General features: G+C 37.5%; 2 protein-coding genes across 12 annotated transcripts in view; one reads left to right on the top strand and one right to left on the bottom strand.

The window, feature by feature from the left end:
• Nucleotides 1-1,170: 1,170 nt before the first annotated feature.
• On the top strand, nucleotides 1,171-8,672 carry FAM217A (family with sequence similarity 217 member A). The gene is made up of 6 exons (XM_037045346.1): nucleotides 1,171-1,263; nucleotides 2,851-2,935; nucleotides 3,100-3,113; nucleotides 4,125-4,199; nucleotides 4,371-4,429; nucleotides 7,197-8,672. Exons 1-6 carry the CDS (start codon nucleotides 1,201-1,203, stop codon nucleotides 8,413-8,415), a joined length of 1,515 nt encoding a protein of 504 aa, XP_036901241.1. The 5' UTR covers nucleotides 1,171-1,200; the 3' UTR covers nucleotides 8,416-8,672.
• Nucleotides 8,673-12,559: 3,887 nt separating this feature from the next.
• PRP4K (pre-mRNA processing factor kinase PRP4K) overlaps nucleotides 12,560-23,586 on the bottom strand; it is a 37,426-nt gene continuing 26,399 nt past the window's right edge. For 2 of the 11 annotated variants that reach the window (XM_037045334.1, XM_037045345.1), the window contains exons 12-16: nucleotides 22,642-22,756; nucleotides 19,776-19,927; nucleotides 18,592-18,678; nucleotides 14,783-17,493; nucleotides 12,560-12,740 (exon numbers count right to left, since the gene is read on the bottom strand). In XM_037045334.1, the coding sequence (XP_036901229.1) occupies nucleotides 17,290-17,493; nucleotides 18,592-18,678; nucleotides 19,776-19,927; nucleotides 22,642-22,756 (558 nt within the window). In that variant the 3' untranslated portion in view covers nucleotides 12,560-12,740; nucleotides 14,783-17,289. The remainder of the gene's footprint in view (nucleotides 12,741-14,782; nucleotides 17,494-18,591; nucleotides 18,679-19,775; nucleotides 19,928-22,641; nucleotides 22,757-23,586) is intronic. The other 9 variants (XM_037045344.1, XM_037045337.1, XM_037045342.1 and 6 more) reach the window with 9 other exon arrangements.

Genomic DNA, 23,586 nt, shown 5'->3' with positions numbered 1-23,586 from the left:
CTGGGCGGCCGCCGCCAACCCCGAGACCCAGGGACACCGTGGGCCCGATGGAACGCGGGGCCGTCGAGGGCGCCCACGCTCGACGGTGGTTGCCGGGCGACCCAGCCGCGGTGAAGGCCAGCCCGCGAGCCTCGCAGGCCCGCCGCCGCCGCCGCCGCTGCCTGCCCTGTCCTCCCGCTGCAGGAAGGCCGGGCCGGAGGAGGTGCCAGTGCAGCCGCCCGCCCCTCACGCCGAGGGGCCCGGCCCTCGGGGCCGCAGCGCGCCGGGAGACGCCGCCGAGGACGGCACGTGGGCCGGCGGCGCCGCTGCTGTGGGGTAAGAGGCGGGTCTCCCCTGCTGGCAGCGGCCCGGCTCTCCTCACGGAGCCGTGCACAGCTGGGGAGGGAAGGGCATCCCCACCCGGCTCTGCACTACCAGTGGCACCTCTGCAGCCACCCACCTCCCCGCTCCCGGCTCCAAAGCTCCTTCCCCGACTCCCAGTCACAGGCCACAGCTCCCTGGGAAAGGCCCCTCCTAGGTGTGGTGGCCTTTTCCAGGCGCCCAGCACCCTCCTCCAGGGCACACACCTAGCTGGCCCCAGGCCGCAGCTTCCTCCTCCCACCCCAGTGGCTGGCATAGAGCAGGTGGGTCACTGCCCACTGATTAAAAACTTGCCAGAACCGTGTTTTCCATTTTTTTCAGGATACACCTTCCCCTCTAGGAGACAGTAAACTGGTGGAAAGTAGTGTCCGATCCTCTGGACCTTTTAGTGTCTCTGAAACGTTCACGGGGCTCTTGCCCTGCCAGTTTGTGGGTTGATCCTCTTTTCAGATGGAGCGCCTGTTTTGAGTGATTAAAAGCAGAGTTCGTGACCCTGCTTTATAGGTTCCAGATAATTCTCCATATTTTTCTAATCTGCATTTTATCTCCTTCGTCACCTTAGACCTTAATTGCCTAACCTTCCGTCCGTTAGATCTATGTGCTGTTTTCTATGCCCCACCTACTCTTTTTTTGTCTGGATTGCCCCTTGATTTTGGTTGATTTTACATCATATCCCCACCCTACCCTCACAGTCCCTTTCTTCTACTTTCCAAATAATTTTTATACCTCCTTTAGATGGGAAGCCAAAGTTCATGCTTTTTAAAGATCAGTGTTGTACCTTACCCATAAATGTGCCTGTTCCACGACCTGTATAGGATTTTAAGGAAACAAACCAGCAAAATGGGGAGAAGAAATGGTGAGAACTTCAGCACCAACCTGCGTGTGTCAGACATCTCTCATGAGGTATGGCAGATGCTACTGGCCTTGGATATTTGGGCAGCAGCTCCCATTGGTTAAGATCTAAACCCCATTGAATCTTACTGCTGAGATCCCTTTCTGTGAGCAGTTTGTCTGAGTTTTCCTCTTGACACATTTGGAATATAAAATGGAAAAATTTTGTTTCTTGTAACAAAGGCAAAATCAACTAGCTTCTCTCCACATCTTGGGATGTTTCTAATTACCATTGGATTTTGCTTTATTTTCTCACACGTATTTTGTGGGAAATATTGGTAAAGCAGGTGGGTTGTCAAAAAGAATGACCAATTCCCAACCTGTAAGAAGTTTGCACTCTAGTTGGCTTCATGGGTGGCTGACAATGACCTTCTTTACCAGTTGACAAACTTGGTTACATTAATTTGATTGCATGATCTCAACAGCACAGTTCATCAGCTTTCCTGGACCATGCGAATTTAAGCATAGTTCTCACATGTTGTTTTGCACATAAGTGTACCAGGGTTACAGATATAGCTGAAAGGAGCTCAAGAATGTCAGGGACATTTTAAAAATACAAATAACTGGGCTATATCTTCATCCTACTGAATGAGAATTCAGAGTATTATTTTTAAAAAGCTCCCCAGGTAAGTCTTACATAGAGACTACACCTAAAACATATTACTTCAGAGCAGAGAATAATTAACTAATTTTATTTTTCAGACGCTACCAGAGAAAGAAAATCTACAGCCTACCTTCCAAGGTTCAGCTCTCCTTCCTATCAGGAGATGATCCTTGTGGATCTGTTAAATCTTCGTTCTATATGTGGGGTTATGTCTCCCTGTTCCTCCTGTTCTTACTGTGGAGATGACACCTAATGCTACCTGACATTTTATTTGTGTATTGCTTAGAGTTTAATTTACAAAGGATTTCCTCATTTGAGATAGAATACAACTGAGTTTGTTCCTAAAAAATTTGCTTTTTAAAAAAATTAACTAATCACCTCTTCATGTTTCCTTTTCCAGGATAAATTATTACAATCCTGTCTTCCACATCCCACACTTTTACCCATAGCATTCAGCATAATGTCTGGAATATAAATACTCAATCAATGTTGGTACATTTTCTGACTCATTTTTTGACTTTCTTTTGAGTACTTCCTGAGTGTTTCTCAACAACTGTAGTCCAGAATGAGTAGTGGGCTGTTCAATGTTGAGTATAATGTGAAGATTAGAGAATTTTCTTTGGTTGATGGAAAGATTTTATAGGCTTTCAGATCTGGTACTCAGATGTAGAAGATTTGGTGAATTTGCCATTATGTACCAGAGACACAATGAAGTGGATATTTTATTATATTTTTAACTCAATTCTGAAAACTGATGTGCCATTATTTTTAACAAAATGAGAGCAAAGCCATAAATTATTGCAAAAGCCTTTCCATTTCCTGACTAATAATTGTAATCAAGCTGAGAATAGCTGGTAGTACCCTTATTGGTGGTGGGGGAGACTCATGAAGCCTTGTGTCTTTTTTTACACTTTACCCAAAGGACATGTAATATTATGTACTTAAGCTTTTAGAATTTTCATATTAAGTTTATCCTAAAACAAATATTGTTTTAGAATTTATCTCACTGGACTTTGGATTCAGAAGTACCTGATCCTGAAAATAAAAACCTCCCAGCTGGAAGGGATAGTGCAGCAGGTGGTAAGAAATCCTAGATGTGTGTATTTATACTTGTATTTATAAATATATGAAAAGTTATATTCACTTGTATAATATGAATAACCATTCATATTAAAGGGGGGTTGTTTTTAGTATAACGAGCTTTATGTAACTATTAATTGTTATTTTTATGTACATTTTTTCAGGCAAAAGTAACAAGGTAAGGATAAATGTTTGGCTTTAAATAATTCAGAAAACATTATTTTACAATTATTTGTATGTTCTTTAAAAAATCTTTCCTCAAAGTTAAACTTTATATTTCATTTCTGTAGAGTTCTTTAATCAAGTGAAAGCCATTAGTTTTTTACAGGACTGCAAATTGATCATTAAATTAATATTTTATTATTTTTTTCCTGCATGTATCCCCCACCCACCACTACCCCCCACCCCAGCCATCCCCACTCCCCCCACCTGATTCCCCCCACCCTCACCACCTCGGTTTTGTCCATGTGTCCTTTAGTTTTTTTCTTTTTTTAAATCCTTACCCAGGGATATTTTTTTTCATTGCTTTCTAAAAACAGGAAGGGAGAGAGAGAGAGAGAGAGAGAGAGAGAGAGAGAAACATCAATGTGAGAGAGAAACATCAATTGGTTGCCTTCTTATATGCGCCCCAACAGGTATCAAACCTGAAACCTGGCTATGCCCTGAGCAGGAATTGAACTGGCAACATTTTGGTACACAGAACAAAGCTCCAACTAACTGAGTCACACAAGCCAGGGATATGTTAAATTTTTTCAATATACAATTCTATAAATGGAAATTAACTTTGTAGTGAATATAGTGTTTTCTAGTCATTGCCAGAAGGAAAATGGTCTCAGCCATTAAGGTATCTTAAAGCAGTTGAAATGGTTAATATTTTGTTTTGAAGTAGTGAGAAAATTAATTTTTCGTTTACTTTTTTGGATCAAAATATAAAACACTTCACTGTTAGTTGAATATGATCATCTTAATAATATTCAAGGCTCATAGTTAACACTGTACAGTTAGTACTTATAAGATTATACTAATTCTTGCTGATGTCAGTAAAAACAAATGATAAGGGAGTATTACAGGATTTTACTATATATTTCTTAGATGAAACTATATATTCCTTAGTTACAACAACTATATAGCCTTAGAACAGGAGTAGGGAACAGAGATATACTGTGTTTAAAAGTCTGTTGCTTTATAGAGCCATTTGGAGATTCCAGTAGAGCAACTGATGCTAGAGCTGAATTTGTCAGATAATGCTCACAAAAAAACACAGGTGGGGTTTTATTCATCATTTTTTCCTAAAGTATTATTTAGGGAATAACACTTTTTTACTTTTATTATTTCATTATTTTAGGATTTCATTATTTTATTATTTCATTATTTTCATTATTTTAAAAATGCATGCAGTTGCTAAAATGTTGTCCATGGCTTTTCTGTTAATCAGAATAGGATATGTCAGTTATGGAGTTATCCTCTTAACAAAGGAAGTACCATGGATAACAGGTAAGAGGATATTTTTGTAAGCTCCTAAATTAGTGTAATAAATTTAAATATAGATAAGTTAACTACTTATCTGAAGTATTAGGACAAAAAAGAACCACAAAAAAGTAGTGTGTGCAAATAGTGGGAAATCATAGACTCACCCTAAAGTAGACAGTGGCTGACAGACACTACAGAGATCATCATTCTGTGGTCATTGAGAGTTTACTGTGCTGTTACAGTAAGGGTTTAGGTGGGTGAGAGTCTAGACTTCTCACTGAAGAAAAAAGGACTTGTAATAAGAAGGTATTGTAATATTCTATGTGCTAGAAATAATTTCTTATATGTATTGACTCATTTAATCCTCTCAACAATCCTATAAGGTAGGTACTGTTATCATCATCCCTGTTTTATAGATGAGGACATTGAGGCCAGATGACAAGTTAAATAATTTGCTCAAAGTCATACAATTAATGAATGGTAGTACCAGAATATAAAAGTAGCTTGATTTGTGCTCATAACCACAACAGGATATTGCTTCTGAGACTTTACAGGATTTGAATTCTTATTTTTTGGTTCTTAAAACTTTAGTGGGCATTAGAATCAGCAATAATGATTCTTAAAAATACAGGTTGCTGTTATTTGGAAATTATTATTTATTGAACACCGTATGTGTCACTTTTATATACAGAATATTATTTAATGGACTTGAGTTCTATTCCTTTTTTTTGTATCTGGTTTTGACAATAGGGTGGTTCATTTGATAGCAGCAATCAGAGGCTCTGAATAAACTCACCCACTGCTAAACTTTGAAGGGTGAAATCAGAAAGTGCTAAAGGGTTGCACTGATTAATGCCCTAAGGGAATGTTGAAGCTTATGGAAATAGGCAAGGCTAGGTTTACTAGAATGAACTCAGCTGGGAACAAGGATTTCACGGTAAGAGGTCAGATGAAATTAATTCTGTCCAACTAACTAGCAGAAGAGCAAACAGCAGAGTGCAGGCTAGGACCGCAGACATGGGATCCCACCACCTGGGTTTCAGTCTCAGCTCTGCCATTTTCTAGATGTGTGACCTTAACCAGCCTTGCCTTAGTTTCCTTGCCAATAAAAGGTAGAAAATAAGAGTGCCTATTTCATGGGGTTGTTGTCAGGACTAAACAGAAGAATATGTTTGTTAGGAATTTGCTGTTAATACTGGGAAGGCCTAATAATATTGCTGTTGATACTGGAAGGCCTAGTAATATTTCAACCAGAGTTGAAAACTTGATATCAGTGAAATATTTTATTATGGAGATTTTTCTCCTCAATATACCATCGACAAGTAAAGAATCAAAGTAACAGTAATTTTCATTCAGTGTTTAACATTTTTGCAAAGTCCATTCATTTAATCAATCACCTTATTTCTTAGATCACCTCCAAGGTATTCTCCTTTCCATTATGCTCCCTGGTGGCCAAGGGGCCAAACCTTGGTCTTTTATCTCCAGACCCCTGTTCTTTTTACTGCATGACATGGATTGTGCCTATTACCAACTGTAGGTTTAAGTGGTTTTCCTGTGGTTTTTTCAAAGGCAAGTCAGTATACCTAATATTTAAGTAAATGCATAAATTTTTACCATTTTCTGTAGAAATGGTAAACTGGCTTTAAAAGCTAAATGGAATATATATTTCATTATGTATGTATATATATATAGAGAGAGAGAGAAAGAGACACATATAATATGTGTCTATGTATATGTAGATATATGTATACATATATATATGTATATATGATGTATATAATATGATGTATATATATAAACAATCCTGTTGTGATATATATATCATATATGATGTATATATAAAAAATTAATCCTGTTGTGATGTGTATACACACATCACAACAGGATTAATTTTTTTTAAGATTTTATTTATTTTTAGAGAGGAAGGGAAGGAGAGAGGGAGAGAAATATCAATATGTGGTTGCCTTTTAGGGCCCCCTGCTGGGAACTGGCCTGCAACCCAGGCATGGAATTCTCTGACTGGGAATCGAACCTCAGTTGTTTTGTTCCGAGGCCAGCACTCAATCCACTGATCCAATTAGTGGATCAAATCTTTGAATGTCAGTATTTCTATTTTAAAAAGTAAAATAAACTGAATATTCTGTGGCTTGGCTTTTTTGCGGTTTCATTTTAATATAATACCCAGAAGTATTTGCTCCTAAAGCAAAAAAGCACCATCAGATGAAAATTACTGTGGACTATATCTGGGGTAATTTTTGTTTGATATACATTATTTTGATTCCTTTTCTGTTAGAATAATTTTTAAAAACCACAGTGACCACAAAGTAAAACCCTTTATCCAGTAAGTAGCCTACTGTGTTCTTTAAGAGTTTCCTTCTATCTAATTTTGGGCTAATAACATTTCACTATAATTGCAGACTGAGTTGGAAAGCCTCCTTCTCAGACAGCATAAATGTACGCACAAAGTGTTTATAGGCAAATAGATATAATTGACCACTTTTAACCTAGTGGCCATTCCTAGCCACAGTTAGCCATTTGTAGTTATAATGACTTCGTTATATGCATGATAAGGTGATGCCCCATTAATATTTTAATTGATAGTTTAGAGTGTATATAGTTGTATAGAATAAGAGCATATTTGAAAGTTAACATATTCTGTTAAGATAGATAGATAGATAGCCATTAGGAACTAAACATTAACCAGTCTTAAATAAAGGTTACTTATTCATTCTTATTTAATAGCATTTTAATTTTGGTCAACCAGCCATTCATTAATTAAATCATTTTTAAGGGATTTCAAAAAACCTTCTATGGAAATTGGCTTTAATACAACCAACAATCCCATAAAGTTCTTCACTCTGAACCACTCACTAACAAGTGCTCCAGTTGATAAGCAAGTTGGTTCTTACTCTGAACTGCCGACATCAGTAGGTCTCTGCTGGCCCTATGCCGACGGAGACTTTTTTAAAGACAGAAATGAGGCTCATGTTAATTTATGTCCAACTATAGAAAACAACAATGGTGAAACTTTATCTGCTCCAAATTGGAATGTGAAATACGGAAACAGCAGTGTAGAAGAAAACTTAACAGATGAAAGTGATTTATCAGAAAATGAAAAGGCAAGTGATACTTTACTCAGCTATTTTAAAAAGATGGACCTGAACTTAAAGCCAGAAGCAATAGAAAATGTTGAAGAATCTTTCACAGAAGAACCAAGTGAAGTATTTCCATATCCTGATTTTCTCCCTCCTCCTTTCAATACTCTGGACTTGCACAAATTAGCCCTCTCAAAATCTGAAAATTGGAAAGCAACAGTGGAATCTCCAGAAAGCTGTATTGAACATTTGATAACTCGTTTATTGGAATTGGAACGATTACAACATACGACTATACAAAAAGAGAGGCCAAGACTACAAACTACGTTCTGCACGCCAGCAGCTCCTGAACGACCCTCTTCCTCCAAAACTATACCAAAACTGAGACAGCCCAAACTTTCTGACTCTGTAAGTCTTCAGACAACATGTGTAGATAAAACTAGAGAAAAAAGAAAAAATAATTCTGATTCTTACAAGCTTGAACAAAATGCTTCACAATGGAATTGGAGCAGTGCTGGCAACTCTAAATGGAATTCTAAACCACCATCTCTAAAAGGTTCATCCACAACAAAACATTTGATGGCAACTTATGATGCCTTCAAGAATCCCAAAAGCTCCATTTTAAATCCATGCCAAGAACTCTCAACCAATCCCACTTCTGCCCAAACAACTCAATCACTGGTTAAAGTGGTCTCAGCAAGACCTTGTCTGCCACCAAGGTCTCTAATACCAGTTTCACCCATAAATTTGTCTTTTCCTGAAAATCACACAGAAGAAATCAAGGCACCAAGGACCAAAAAGAAACTTTACCGAAAACACATAGTATTGAGCAGACCATTCTGTATTCAAAAGCGATACTGTTTATCACCTTCATTTATAGCTAAGGGTAAGTGCTCACCCATTGAGCAAAAATAGCATCTCTCCCTTTACAACTCGATGTAAGCAAATTCATCCCAAGAAGCCCAGCTGAAAATGGCTCACCATTTCGAGATGCAGGTATTAAACACGCACAAGCACACAAATTACTTGATGTGCTCAGGGAGTGGAACCTGTGAAACCACTGCTGAGATCAGTCTATGTATCAACCCAAGGTTACATATTAGATAATCTTTTGCATGTTATATTTCAAAACATTTTACTTAGTAAACTGTTCCACTCAAAAGATCATTCTTTTGTTGTGACTGTTTCCCAGTATAATTCCATCATCAATAAATGGTATAGTTGACTTATTGCTGCTATAGTTATTCCTGTGTTCAATTATATACACATAAGAGTTAATTATCTCTACCAGTGATTTAAAAAAATTATTCCCATTGTTACCTTTTCTTTCTTGTCTCTAAAATCTCTTTTGTCTATTGTTTTGATATATCCTTAGGTATTTGGCCATTAAAAGCAAAATAAGTTGCTGCTTTGTTAATCCTTGAGGTTAACAAATCCTTGAGGTTCTGCTGTGAAAAAAACTTTCCATTTCCCAGGCCCTTTGTCATTTGAAAATAAGATCAAGTCTCTTTGGGGGCCTAACTGTAGGTTTAGGAATGAAACAACCCTCTTTACTCACATCTAATAGTTAGTATTTTTTTATTGTTGTTCAATTACAGTTGTCCTCATTTTTCCCCCATTACTCTCCCCTGCCCTGCCCACCCCTACCTTCCACATTCGGTCCTCCCTCACCCCCCCCCAATTGTCTTTGTCCATGCCTCTTTCATACATGTTCTTTGACTTTACCCTTCTTCTTTCCCCATTGCCCCCTCATCCCTCCCAGATCTAATTGTTTTTCAATGTCCAAGGAAAAATGGGAAAAGTTACTGTCTACTGGGCAGCCAGAATCTCAGGTTAATGAAACTCACATCTCAACCCCAAGGCTCTTTGTTGCTTGAAGTCTTACCCTTGGTTAGTTGAAACTCAAAATAAGCTAAAGCTTAACTCATGAACTGGTGAAAAGGGAAACTACTGATTGACACTGCCCCCAAGAATCAAGGAAACAAAAAAGTTGAATGCCGGATTCTATTGCAGGCTTACAGAAACAATCTTTGGGAGCAGGGCCTGGGCACTCCATCTCAGACAATTTTAATGCAGGTGGTTTCTCAGATCACACTTGCAAACCCTGCAAAAGAAAAACTTCATGTAACACACTTAGAGTTTGGATATTTGGGGGGACAGGTAGTGTGCTTTGGTTTTAGTGAATGGTTGGTGAATGTAGTTTTTCTTAAACATTAAAATAAAGCTATGATTAAAACTTAAAACATTACCCAAAGGTAAACATGAAAAGTAAAAGGATTCTCCCTCTCCTCAATCCCACACACAAAGGCAGCCAGGGATCTTCTGTGTGTCATCCTCCCAAATAAGATGAAATATTTGTATTAGGGATGCATGAAATGAATTAAAGCATAATTCATGTTGAGTAGAGCAACTGTATTTGCCCTATCTTTAGTAAAAGAGTAAGGCTCAGTTTTCTTACAGGCAGGGGTGGAAGAAAGCGTGCTTCATTTTTACGTTCAATTGAAAGAATTTTCTGGAACCGTATCAACACAGTGATAGAAGGTAACTCTTCAGGACACCTTGTTATATGATTTTACCTAAATCCTACACAATTAATGTCATTACCCAAAGTGGTGCAATATCCCTTCCACAGGATAACACAATTATGAACTTGTATTTTTACTCACTTTCCAGTTGGCACTGATCTTCTCTATCAACTCTTTACACTCATCCTCAAAGTTCCAATTTGAATCCTGAACCTCATTTGCCAGTCCTTTGCGCCCATTCTAATTTATTTCTTCACCTGCTTGGATTTTATCCCCTTAGGACTAAAGTGATACAATTTTTATTTGTAAAATCTTTGGGAAACACATGAGTGTTCTGTTCACCACTGTATCCTGAACAACCACTATAGTAGATACCCCTCCAAGTGGCTAAGGGATAGACTTGATCCATCACTGAAGATTCTTAAGCATGACATAGCAATTACAAACACCGGCTCCATGGCCAGACAGCTCAATTCAAACCCAGGCTCTACTACTTAACAAGTTCTAACACCTCAGGCAGGGTCCTTAATCTGTTCAGTTCCCTCATTTGTAAGGTGGCTAGAATATTTTTTATCTCATGTATAAAAAATATTTTTATACATGGAGTAAATAAAGTGGCTAATTTTTTAAAAAAGATTTAAAAGTAGGGATGACACAGGACTGAATAGAAGGAACTGCCTCAGCACTGAATTAACTGTCACTGGAGTAACAACTCACCCAGACTAAAAATGCCGCACCTCTCACAAGGCACACGCCAGCAGGCACAAACCTTGGATTGTAGTAAGAACAGGAGTGGGAGTAAGCGTGGGAGATGGAAAACTGGAGGTAGGGAGGGGCATTTTGGAGGTACAGGTAGAAAGGGGTCAGTCTATTAGAGATTCCATGGGGTTAATCATGCACTAAGGATTGATTTTAAGTGGGTGGGTGGGTGGGGGGCAGGGCAGTACTGATAGGTACCGGTAAACTACTTACTGGAAACCACCAGACTACTTTATTTAGGATACAATTAAACCTAAACAAAAAGAAGCTACTGCAACACCTACCTACCAGATCATTTTCAATGAGTCCAAAATTGCCCTAAATATAATTATGTAAAAAATGACATTAGCAGCTTATTTCAATTAGAAAGGAATAATTTTTAATGTCATGCTTAGTAAAACTAGTTGCCAGGAATCTGTTTAAACTGAGCCCTAAAACAAAAGCCGTTTTTCTCTTCAGTTTGCTCTGCCCTCCCTAATCTAATACACTACTCGTACTACTTTCCCTAATAAAAGCAGGATCTCATGACCCTTATCAGCCACTTTAGAAAATTATGTAGCTCTTAGTCCTCTGCCAGCCCACGCAGAAAACTATAATCAGGGTCTTTTCAAAGCTATCCAGAGCCACTGCCTTTTGCTCTATTTCTTATAAAAATAAGGATTTTGTCCTGGCTGGTGTAGCTCAGTGGATTGAGCACAGGCCTGTGAACCAAAGGATCTTGGGTTGATTCCCCCTCAGGGCATATGCCTGGGTTGCAGGCCAGTTCCCAGCAGGGGACACGCAAGAGGCAACCATACATTGACATTTCTCCCTCTCTCTCCTTTCCTCCCCCTCTAAAGATAAATAAAAATAAGGATTTGACGGAACTAGTCTACTGGCCTAAGTGGCAGGCAGCTCCAGCTGGGTGGAGGATATCCTACAAAGCCAGACACTCTGGCCCTCCATCCTCCAATCCTGGCTTTGCATGTGTTAAAGATCCACAGGACATCCTAAGTATTTCATTCACTCTTCAAAAGCTCAAGAAATTTCCTGAGGAGAGAATAAAGATTGGGAACACTGAGAGTCAGGCTAACCCATCTGCAACAAAGCCATTTTTTAAATTTTGATTTACTTTTATAAAGAGGGGGAAGAGGGAGAAAGAGGGACAGAAACATCAATGTGGTCACCTTTCCCACACCCCATGCTAGGGACCTGGCCTGCAACCTAGGCAATGTGCTCTGACTGGGAATTGAACCCGAAACCCCTTGGTTTGCAGTCTGGTACTCAATCCACTGAGCCATACCAGTCAGGGCAAAGCCATTTATTTAAATCACTATAGAACAGGGCGTTATCTCATTGCTTATTATGCTTCTATTACTAAGAATATCAAATAAAAATACATGTAAAATGGTCAGGTTTACAATACCCTTTGGTGTATGTTCTGCACTTGTTGCAGAAAATGTTGATGTCTAAAAGGACAATCATACTAAAAGGGGTGTTTCCGAGCTGTAGTTCTGTGAAAGGGTCGATTCTGCCCAGTAGTTTGGTAAGCTTCCCTCCATACCTTTCCTCTTCACTGAGATTCACAGAGCACATCAAATGTCTTCTGAGAACTTTTAAAGAAATATTTAACTTTAATTTAACCCAGCAGTTACCAATCATGTTTGAGCACAGAATATTTTTTGAAGCATATCTGTGAACACCACCTAAGAAATAGCACCCAAGAAACATCAGGTAAGAAATGGTGTCTTTAATCTAAAACTCAACATAACCAAGCAAAGGAAAAATCAGGAGACAGTAACAAGTGGCATATTTTATTATGTTTTCCCAATAAGTTGACTGGGAACATTGCTGCTCAAATGCAAGTTACAGTTCAAATGATATCACAAACAGAATACATGGTGAGTATTTTCAGATTTCAGCTTCCGTATCTTGATCACTAAATGGAAAGATTCTTCAGAAGAACAGTCCCTTACCCTATATACAAAAGGAAAAGAACAATTAAAGATGCCATGATGATATCTATCAAAATAACTGGAAAACATTTCAAAACTCAATTTAGTGTACATTATTAACATGTAAAAAACACAGATGAATTTGTATCGAACATTTCTATAAGGACATTCCATCTAGGAGAAGCATGATAAAATTCATGTTGAATATATGCTTGAACTAGGACACTATGAAGAAAAGAAATAATTTATGGAACCCAATTTCTAATGATGTCATTATAACTAAGGGAAGAAGCAACATATTTGAATATTTGGCTTGTCTTATCTCCAAGATTTAAAAGGGCATTCCTTAACTACTTGGCCTAAATGTTCATGTATGTGATTTCTGTGTTTCACTTCAGAGATTTTAGTTCTACCTAGCTAGCTACAGTTCTGCTACAAAATGATGACAAAGTCCAATTAAAGTAAGTTATTTGTTCTCAGACATGGAACAAATCTGAGAACACAACATTTCACTGCCTCTACCACATACCACAAAACATAAATTTTTCATATTGTAGAAATATCCTGTGTATTCATTAATTAGGAGAAAGTGGTAATTATAACGGTTGTAAGTAAAAACTCTTTTAATAAAAAACAAAAAATTATTTTGAGGAAAAAAGTAATTTCGAGGGGAATGAGATAGGCACTGGGAACAAGATGATATGGAGGATTTAGGGATGAATACAAGTACTGGGACAGCCTCAAGATTTATGACAAGATGCTCCATGCCTTCAAAGCCTTAAAATTCCAACATAATTTCTGATAACCTTCAATAAGTGTTACCTAGAGAATGGTGTCTAAAATGTGTATGCTGCCCTGGCTGGTGTAGCTCAGTGGACTGAGCGTGAGCCTGTGAACCAGACGATCGCAGTTTGATTCCCAGTCAGGGCACATGCCTGGGTTGCAGGCCAGTTCTCGGCAGGGGCAGGTTCCCAGCAGGGGATGCACGAGAAGCAACCATACATTGATGCTTCTCTTCCTCTCTCCTTCCCTTCCCCTCTAAAGATAAATAAATAAAATATTTTTTAAAAAATAAATAAAATGTGTATGCTTTCTAAAATCTCAACTATTCCCCCAAAATACATAAAGAATTATGAAATATTTAAGAGCTATGTCCTAAGACTTACGAACCTTGAAGTCTGACAACCACTTGACTTACTTGCTATCACTTTTTGGTATAAAATGTAACAAAGCAAAAAGTTCATGAGATAACTATATTTGAAAACTACACAGCTACTCTGAAACATGAATGTGGGCTTTTAAAAGATCATTCACAAAATGACCTCAATCTAACAGAACTCTTGCAGAGTTCCAAATCGCTTCCTCAGGAAAACTATGAGCTCTAGTATCATATACATAAAGACTGTTTGTAGGGTTCCTGTCAAATAGATTAATCTAGGAATGCTTAATTCGAGCATATAAAAGATCTACAGTGTATCACCTCTCGTCTCCCTTAGGAAGAAAAATTAACAATGCCTCCAACTATTTTGCTTCCTTTAAGACCATGACTGGACCACTCGTCAAAAACAAATTACTGAAGGGAGAGTTGGAGAATAGAGTATTAAATAGGAGTTGAACAGTATTCTCAAAATTCCAGTTCCTATCCTTTTACATTCTATTCTTTTAAATCTTTACAGATTTGCCAAGGAGGTAAGAAACCTAAAGTGAAAGACTGAGTTCTGATGTATGCTATTTTGGTATTTGCTGTTTCCCTAATAATCCATAGGAACCAAATTTGTGGATCCTTATGTGTTACACACTCCTTATGTGTTACATAAGGAATCTCACCATGCAAGAGTCTTCTACACCACTAAGTTTGACCACTACTTTTATTTTAGGGAAGGAAAGATGGGGAAGAGGCAGGAACATGATCAAACAAGCACTTTACAAATGAACACAATAGCACTACTATTCTAAGTACCAAACATTAATGAAACCCAAATCATAATGCTGAAAACTAAAAAACTTGACAAAACTTAAATGAAGGATTCTTTTTTTTTTTTAAATCTTTTATGGAACAGAAACCTTAGCTCATGTCTTCTGGTTGTCATCATCTTCCACTGAGCTGCACCTAAAACACAAAGAACAAGTGACAAGCAACTTTGTTTTTTAAAGAATATGTAATAGTTTTGAAGGCATAAGATGAACTGTTTCTAGTGGAAGTTAACTTACTTAATTATATAAAATGAAGCTATGAAAGTCACCAGAAGCATCATATGTTATTCTGAGTGAAAATAATTACGAAGATTTGAATATGCAGCATATTATCACCAAAATAAAGTAAATAATGGTGGGAAAATCTCTACCCATTCCATTTAAGGTAGAAAGCTGCACCAGTGATGCCTCATTTACAAGGCTTCACTCTACCTGAAGATGAACACCACCTTGTATTTATTTAAGTAAGTCTAAATTGTGAAGAGATGGGGTATAGAGTCAAAGTTGGCTTATTATATCATCTATCACCTTCCTGGCTGTAGTTCATTTCATGTCTTTAAATGGAGCAAAACCCACCAGAAGAATGCTGCTATTCTGATTTCCATTCTTGAATGCACCAAAATGTGCATGCTTGTTGTAATTAGTGCCTGGGTGAATAAAAAAATCCCATTTACAATTTAAAAATATTATTTAAGCTCCTAAAATCTGATTACTTTCCATACTCCTCTGGGAGACAAGAATTAATCTTAAAACCCAAATGGAAAACATTACATAAATTTCTGAAAATTTTCTTCTACCATGTTAAAAATACAATTCCTTTGTGTTGCAAAACCAAGCTGATTTACATGATTTTTGTTTTAAACTGTTGCTAAATGTTTATCTACACATGCTGTCAGAAATAACCTTGTTAGGAAGGTGAAGCTGGTGTCTCAGCAAATCAGACCCCTTGGAGAAGGCGTTGAATGGCCTGTGCCCCGTTTTCCTTTTTTCTCTTTCCGCACCATCAAAAGGAAAAGTGAGAAAATAGCAGAAACATTAGTTAAATCCTGATTTATACCCCATAACCTACAGGAATTATCTCACTACACTGAAAGCTGACAATATTTGTAGAATATTTTGATGAAATAATTAGGATCCTAATTATTAATAAAACAATAAACTTTTGGCTAGGTTTACATCTTTATTAGCACATTAATTCTGTTTAAGATTTTAAGGAAGAAATGAAAGGTTGCTTTTAACTATTTATGGTTTACCTGACTTACCAGCACTGAAGACAAAATTTTTTAAAAATGGCTACAAATGCCTTGTTCACAAAAGACTTTATTATCTAGTGATGCATACTGAGAACATACAGAAATCTGCATGGTCCACTTCACATGCAGTAGAACAATCTTCACTTTACAGTAAGTGAGTGTCAACTGTTTTATGCAATAGACAACACTTTAAAGTCACATTCTTAAAGAAAAGCTTCATTTACAAAAGAAATAAAAGGTAAAGAAGCAATTACCGCTTTTAAAAAGCAGCTGCTTTGTTCAAGAGTGGAAGGTTTATGCCTGTATTGAAAGACAACATGATCACAAATAATGAAAACAATGAACAAATGAAAAACACTTTTACCATAAACCAGTACACTTTCAAAATGACATACAAATAGTTAAAAATTTCATTATGTTGTCTATCTAACTTTTAAATGAGGACTTTCAATTATGCCTCAACATTTGTAATTTAGTAAATGAAAACTACGCATTGTTTCTATGTCACTAGGAACTGTATTTAACAAAATGTATAAAGTCTATAGCAAGTTGATTTAAAAAAAATTAAAGTTAATTAAGAAACAGTACACTGAAGGCGCTCTATCCATCAAGCGCATACTCTTCAAATTTTAAATGTGATGAATAGAACAGAAATTGTAACTATGCCACAGTTGCAATGCCAAAAAAATAAAACAAGATCAGTTATCACACATGCAGGGAATTCTGCCACAAAGCTAATATCCTCATTTGTCAATTGTTCCAATAAAATAACATCTTAAAATACCAGTGATGTTGATGGTTTAGCTTACCTTCAGTGTACTGAATGTTGTACACAACCTGCTTAAAAGAGGAGACCGTCCCTGCAGGCAGGCTCAAGAAGGAACAGACCCCTTCGGCAATGACTACACCAAGGGCATGCTGCTGTGGCCTGCACACACACACCTAGGAAAATGTGAATATAAACAGCATTTATGCTGGCCATTTTACCTGAAGACCAAAATGAAGCCAAGTCTGCTAAAAATAAATCAACCACCCAGTATTACTACTTATTTTGTAACAGATGCTTTTGTCTTTTATGTGAACTGCAACCATATACATTAGCACTGTAATTTTGTGCAGTCTTGGCAGTTAAAACAGTTCTACAGTGAAATTTCACATAAGACACAAAACAGATTAACTAACATTTCTAAAAGAATATCACCCTTGGTGTTAATTCAAATATATCATGCTTCCTCAAATTTGCTGGAGAAATATTTATAAGTTTATATACATTAATAAACTGCTGTGAAATTTCTTCAGTCTTTGTATTTAATTACTCAAACCATTGGAGCTTCTTCATCTCGTTTAAATTTTTTCCTGGATAAAGGCATGCTGTAGGGCCTGGTTGATGCTAATTCGTTTGGCTGGGTCCAACATTAGGATCTGGTCCAACAAGTCCTTTAGTTGGTGCACTTTTTTACGTTGGTCTTCAGGAAGTCGCTGGCACCCAATCAAGTCAGCCAACAGGTCCTTAGTTGGATTAATGGTGCTCATGACAGTAACTTTCTCCTAAAAATAATTTTTAAAATGCGTATCTCTAAATGAAGTTACTAAAAACATGTAACACATTTTGTTCTGTCTACCGAAAATACTAATGTGTAAGAATAATCATCTATTCATTTGGATATTTTATGTGGCTGCCTCTATCCTCTACGTCTTTTCAAGAAGCAGTAAGAAAACAAAGGAAAAATGTTAACAAGTTAGTTATGAGTTTTTTAAAGAATCATCCTGTAATGTGATTTTCTGAACATAGTAACAGAATAGAACTCTAAAACTTAAGTAATTAAAATTTTGAGAATTCAAAAATATTAAGTAATTAAAAAGAACAGTAAATGCTTGCTGTGTGAACTGTGCTTTTCCCACTCTGAAGCGGGAACAAAAATGTACACGGGTTGGCCCAGCAAAGTTGTAAGTGCTCTGACAAAGTCAGGGACACACCATATATTGGGGCCAACCAAAATAAACAAGTCCTTACTTCAACCTGGAGGTATTTAGAAAGGTTCATACAGAGTTATATGTATTTCACCTGAGCCTTGGAGCTGAGTACATTTGAAGGGGATGAGGAAGTACAGGAAGCAGATAAGGTCAGGATGGTTGTGGACGAAGCCACAGGGGTCTGAAACAGCAACAGCTTGCCCCTCAGCTATTTGCCAAGTGTGAAATGGTAGTGTTTACAGAGTGCAGTGAAGAAAGGGGAAACTGTTGAAAATGGCAGAGTTCATGTCAAAGAGGACTTAGTTTGTCATTATGAGAAATTTAAGTATATTATCTAGGTAACAAAATCTGGAAGGGTTTTTAAGCAGAGAGTTACATGATCAAATTTGTTTTCAAAAAGATCACTAAGGTAGATGGGAGGCCAGACCAAAAAAGCAATCCAAAGGAAAGATGAGAAGGGCCTGAAGATGACCCATAATAAAAATAAACTCATACTACACACTTTAAAAATCTCTTCATCTTTTTCATTAACTTGATGTTAATTTGTTCAGGAACTGACCAACACCAAAAATTATTTTTAATGTTTTAAAATATTCACAGCTCCTAGTATGACCCAGCTCATTTGCTAACAATAAGATAATCAGTTAATCTTGGCACTTAAAAAAGACTTACTCTCTCTGTTACTTTATCAACTTCTATGTACATGAAGTTAAGGTTTTGATCAAAATGTTGGTCTTTGAATACGCCTTTCCGAATCATCTGGAAATAAAACAAAACTTCAGCTTAATAACATGAAATTATTACATTTCCCCAGGCAGTAAGCTTAAACCAGTTATGATATCGAGCTGTGCTTTCACTATTCCAAATTGAGGATTAAACAAAAACTTAAAATAATTTTTTCTTGGATAGGAAAAGTATCACACAATTGGGGCTTTTTCTTTTTACAGTTAAGAAATTTAAAGACATTTTACAAATTATTCTCAAATAGCCCTAAAACAATACAGGTTAGCTCTCATTAAAATAAATACCAACAGCTAATTTCTGTGTAATTTATTCTAACAAGTCCAACATAACATTAACTGAAATTATAAAAGTCTAAGATATGGCTCTCAGAAAATTTTGTAAGTCCCTAAAGATCTTGCTCTGTGTTAATAAAACAAATTGATATTATAGCTGAAGCATTAAGATGAATTTTACATTAGAAAAATGTCATTTCAAGTAAATTTTCTTGGTACCTTCCTTTCCCAAATAACTTTCAAACTTTAATAAACTGATTGCCATCAAGTTCTTCTTTCAATGTTCACCCATTCCTCCTCTGATGACTGAGCTCTTCCTTACATCTAACTAACCTGACCTGCATCTTTTTGCATTTCAGCTCTCAAGCATGTTTATGCTGTTATCAGTAAGGCTGTGCTCCCAAGAACACTGCTGCTTCTGAAAAAACAGACACATGAAACAGTATATATATCATATATATATATCATATATACATGTGTATATATATAAAATATATATATGGTGTTCAACAGTTATGTTCATCAATTCCCTCTTCCTCAATTCCAATTCTACCCTACTGTCTGCTTAATTCAAGAGGGTAAAGAAAAGCATAAAGTCAGACTTTAGAGGGGAAAAGGAAAACAGAGTTCTATTCTCTTTTGATAGCTCTTGGCTGATTAGAACCTCTAATTTAAAGACCAGAAATGAAAAAGAACTAAGGATATCCCAGTAGCCACATACTTGCCTCTCTGTAACTGTTTAATAGCCATTAGTAATGAGCATCAGTAATCCATCAGTCACTCTACAGGAAAATAATGCTAAGACCTTAAAAAAAATAGAAGCTCACATTAATGTCCTACCTTATTTGGCATCTTTCCTTTGAGATCCATGGCGAGCTTCAACATATGGTTATTGGTTTTGCCAGGAAATAAAATTTTTCCAGTATAGAGTTCATATAAGGTGCAACCTACTGACCACATATCTATACCATAGTCATAGCTTTTACCTATAACTGGAAACAAAATGGAAGTTTAAATATATGATGATAAAAACAATCAACTACTATTTATTTCCATGAATGGAGTATTAATTTAGCTTGATCTATATAACCACAATCTTAATACCTTGCTTTGGCATTAGTTTCATGTTCTTTCCCATTAATTAACAACTCAAACTCAAAATCTCAGAAAATGAAGCAGTCGGGAAGGAATCGAAGGGGCAGAGAAAAATGTGTATTTCTTCTTTGTTCATTTCATTTTTGGTGCTAATCAGCCTCAACCAAGGCAACAGGAAAAAACAAAGGTCCTACACCATTCATAAATTTGATAATCAGGCCCTGAGTAATCAAGAGCAGTCCTCTGAGGTCAAGGATTTTCTACAACTGTTTTTGCTCCTCTTGCCAGACATGATCAAAACTCCTGTCTCAGAGGTTAAAAACTTCCAACCAAGATAGAGGAACAGGTGGAAATACTGAACCTCCTCACACAACCAAATTGAAGAACAACAAAGATTTAGAAACAAAAACAAAAACAGAACCAAATAGACAGAAAATTGAACTGTACCAAAGTCTGACAACAACAAACCATCCATCCAGACCAGTAAGAGGGGCAGAGGTGGCAGCCAGCAGAGAGGGGTTGCAGCAGGAAGAGGTGGTGGTTGGCAGACCCGGAATGAAAACCCAGTAAGGTTCTCAAGGTGGCTGGCTGACCACGAGCACACATTTGAGAGCAGATAAATCAGGCAAAAAACGGGCAGTGAGACTCTGCACAACCCAGGGCCCCAGCGATGGGAAATAAAGCCTAAAAGCACCGAATGAAAAGGTGCTAAGAGAGGTTCCCAGCCTCATAGGAGAGGTCATTGGAGAGACCCACAGGGTCCTAGAATGTACACAAGCCCACCCACCCAGGAACTAGCACCAGAAGGGCCCAATTTGCTTGTGGGAAGCAGCAGAGAAGACCGAAATCTGAGAGAGAGTGGAACAAGCACCATTTCTCCCTCTCTCATGCGACCCCCACATACAGTCACAACCCAGGGACTTGGGTTGCCTTGCCCGGGTGAACATGTAGGCTCTGCCCTTCATATGTAACAGCTGTGAACAGACCAAAACATTATGGCTGAAGCAGAACAGCTCAAAGCCCCAGAGCCAATAATTCTAAGCGACCAAGAGATAGCCAACCTGTCACATGCACAGTTCAAAACACTGGTGATCAGGATGCTCACAGAACTGGTTGATTTTGGTCACAAATAAAAAAAAAAAAAAAAAAAAAAAAAGAAGGCTGCACTAAGTGAAATGAAGGAAAATGCATAAGGAACCAACAGTGATGGAAAGAAAACTGGGACTCAAATCAATGGAGTGGACCAGAAGGAAGAAAGAAACAACCAAACAGAAAAGAATGAAGAAACAAGAATTCAAAAAAAGGAGGAGAGGCTTAGGAACCTACAGGACATCTTTAAACACTCCAACATCCGAATTACAGGGGAACCAGAAGAGCAACAGTGGAAGACCTATTTGAACAAATAATAAAGGAGAACTTCCCCAGTCTGGCAAAGGAAAGAGACTTCCAGGAAATCCAAGAAACTCAGAGAGTCCCAAAGAATGTGAACCCAAGGAAGAACACACCAAGGCACATCATAATTACATTAGCCAAGATTAAAATGAAGGAGACAATTCTAGAAGCAGCAAGAGAAAGGGGACAGTCACCTACAAAGGAGTACCCATCAGACTGTCAGCGGATTTCTCAAAAGAGACCTTACAGGCAAGGAGCTGGAAAGAAGTATTCCAAGTCATGAAATCCAAAGACGCACAACCAAGATTGCTCTACCCAGCAGAGCTTTCATTTAGAATGGAAGGACAGATAAAGTGCTTCTCAGATAAGGTCAAGTTCAAGGAGTTCATCATCACCAAGCCCTTATTATATGAAATGTTAAAGGAATTTATCTAAGAAAAAGAAGATAAAAAATATGAACAGTGAAAGGACAGCAAACTCAGTTATTAACACCACACCTAAAACAACAGCAAACTAAGAGGACAGCTAGATCAGGAGCGGAGCCACAGAAATGGAGATCACATGAAAGGTAAGAAACAGGGGAGTGGGAGGAGGAGAAGTGGGGAGAAGCTACAGAGAATAAGTAGCATAGATGGTAGGTAGAAAATAGACAGGGAGAGGGCAAGAATAGTATCGGAAATGTAGAAACTAAAGAGATTGTGACACATGGACATGAGCTAAAAGGGGGGGAATGGGGAGGGGTGTGCAGGGTGGAGGGGAATGAAGGGGGGGAAATGGGACAACTCTAATGGCATAATCAATAAAATATATTAAAAAAAAAAAGACTTCTGTTGCAACTACCATCATTCCACCTGAGGATGAACTTGCCATGGTTCCCTTCCTCATGAATGACCCTGTGGAGCTGCTGAATGTGATGAAAACAGTACTTAGACATTAATATGCTGTTTCCACTGTACATGATGGCTCAGGTCAAAGAACATCTGAGCCGTGGCTGGTGTAGCTCAGTGGATTGAGTGCGGGCCTGCGAACCAGATGATCGAGGTTCGATTCCCGGTCTGGGCACATGCCTGGGTTGCAGGCCAGTTCCCAGCAGGGGACTCATGAGAGGCAACCATATATTGATGTTTCTCTCCCTCTCTCCTTCCCTTTCCCTCTAAAGACAAATAAAATATTTTTTAAAAACTCCTTTAAAAAAAAAAGAACATTTGAAGACACTTACTGATTTCAGGAGCACGATAAAATCTACTGACAAGATAAGGAGTTATGTCATTATCCGCAACATGTGAAGCCGACCCAAAATCACAGAGCTTTAAAATAGTTTTTGATTCATTAACCTGCAAAACATTTTATCATGGAAGTTTAATTCATATTAGGAACAATAAGACAATCAGATAAAAATAACTGGCTTTGAGAAGTTATTTCCAATATTGAGAACAAAGTCACTCATGTTAAAATTCCTTTTTATTTTATACTCAATTTCCTAATTATGAAAAATTAAGAGCTACCAAATGTTTAATTGTAATTAGTAAAAACTTTTCTCAGTGAAGAAATATGAGATAATACAAAGTAAAATTAATTCTAACCAACACTATTTAGAAAAAGATGGGCTAGTGAGAGAAAAATATCACTGAAGCAAAGCATCTTCTAAAACTCCCCAGAACACCTGAATAAAGTCAAGTCACTATTTAAGGAGCACAAAGACGTTCATTAATAAGGGATCAGACTTAGATTAACGTTCAGTTTCCAGAAAATTATGATGGCAACAGAAGAAGGATGATTTAGAATAAATTTGGACAAAAATGGAATAAAAACTTTCACTGGAAGCTGCTAGATCACCCCAAATTTAGCAGTCGCTTCAAGTCCAAAAATTATTAAATCCCTTAAATATAAGAAGGTTATTAGTTTAAAAAGTGTTAAATATACTTGGCGAAACTAATAAACATGAACTCTGTATTAGTCATTTGTTTCTTTTTCCCTTTGTAAATACTTCAACATACACAGTAACAGTGACATCTGCTGAGAAAGGCTGGAGCTGCTCCCATGATTGCTGCCACTCATGAGTCAGAAGCATGTTCAGGATTAACAAGTGCAGATAATTCATATTCCAGAGTCCCTTCCCCCCTTCAAAAGAGACACACACAAATTCTGAGTTGGGACTTGAACT

Source organism: Sturnira hondurensis, unplaced genomic scaffold (genome assembly GCF_014824575.4).
Source record: "Sturnira hondurensis isolate 20B ecotype Veracruz unplaced genomic scaffold, ASM1482457v3 Scaffold0004271, whole genome shotgun sequence".
Lineage (NCBI taxonomy): Eukaryota > Metazoa > Chordata > Mammalia > Chiroptera > Phyllostomidae > Sturnira > Sturnira hondurensis.
The sequence above is the reverse complement of the archived record's forward strand: the minus strand, read 5'-3'. Positions and strand labels throughout refer to the sequence as shown.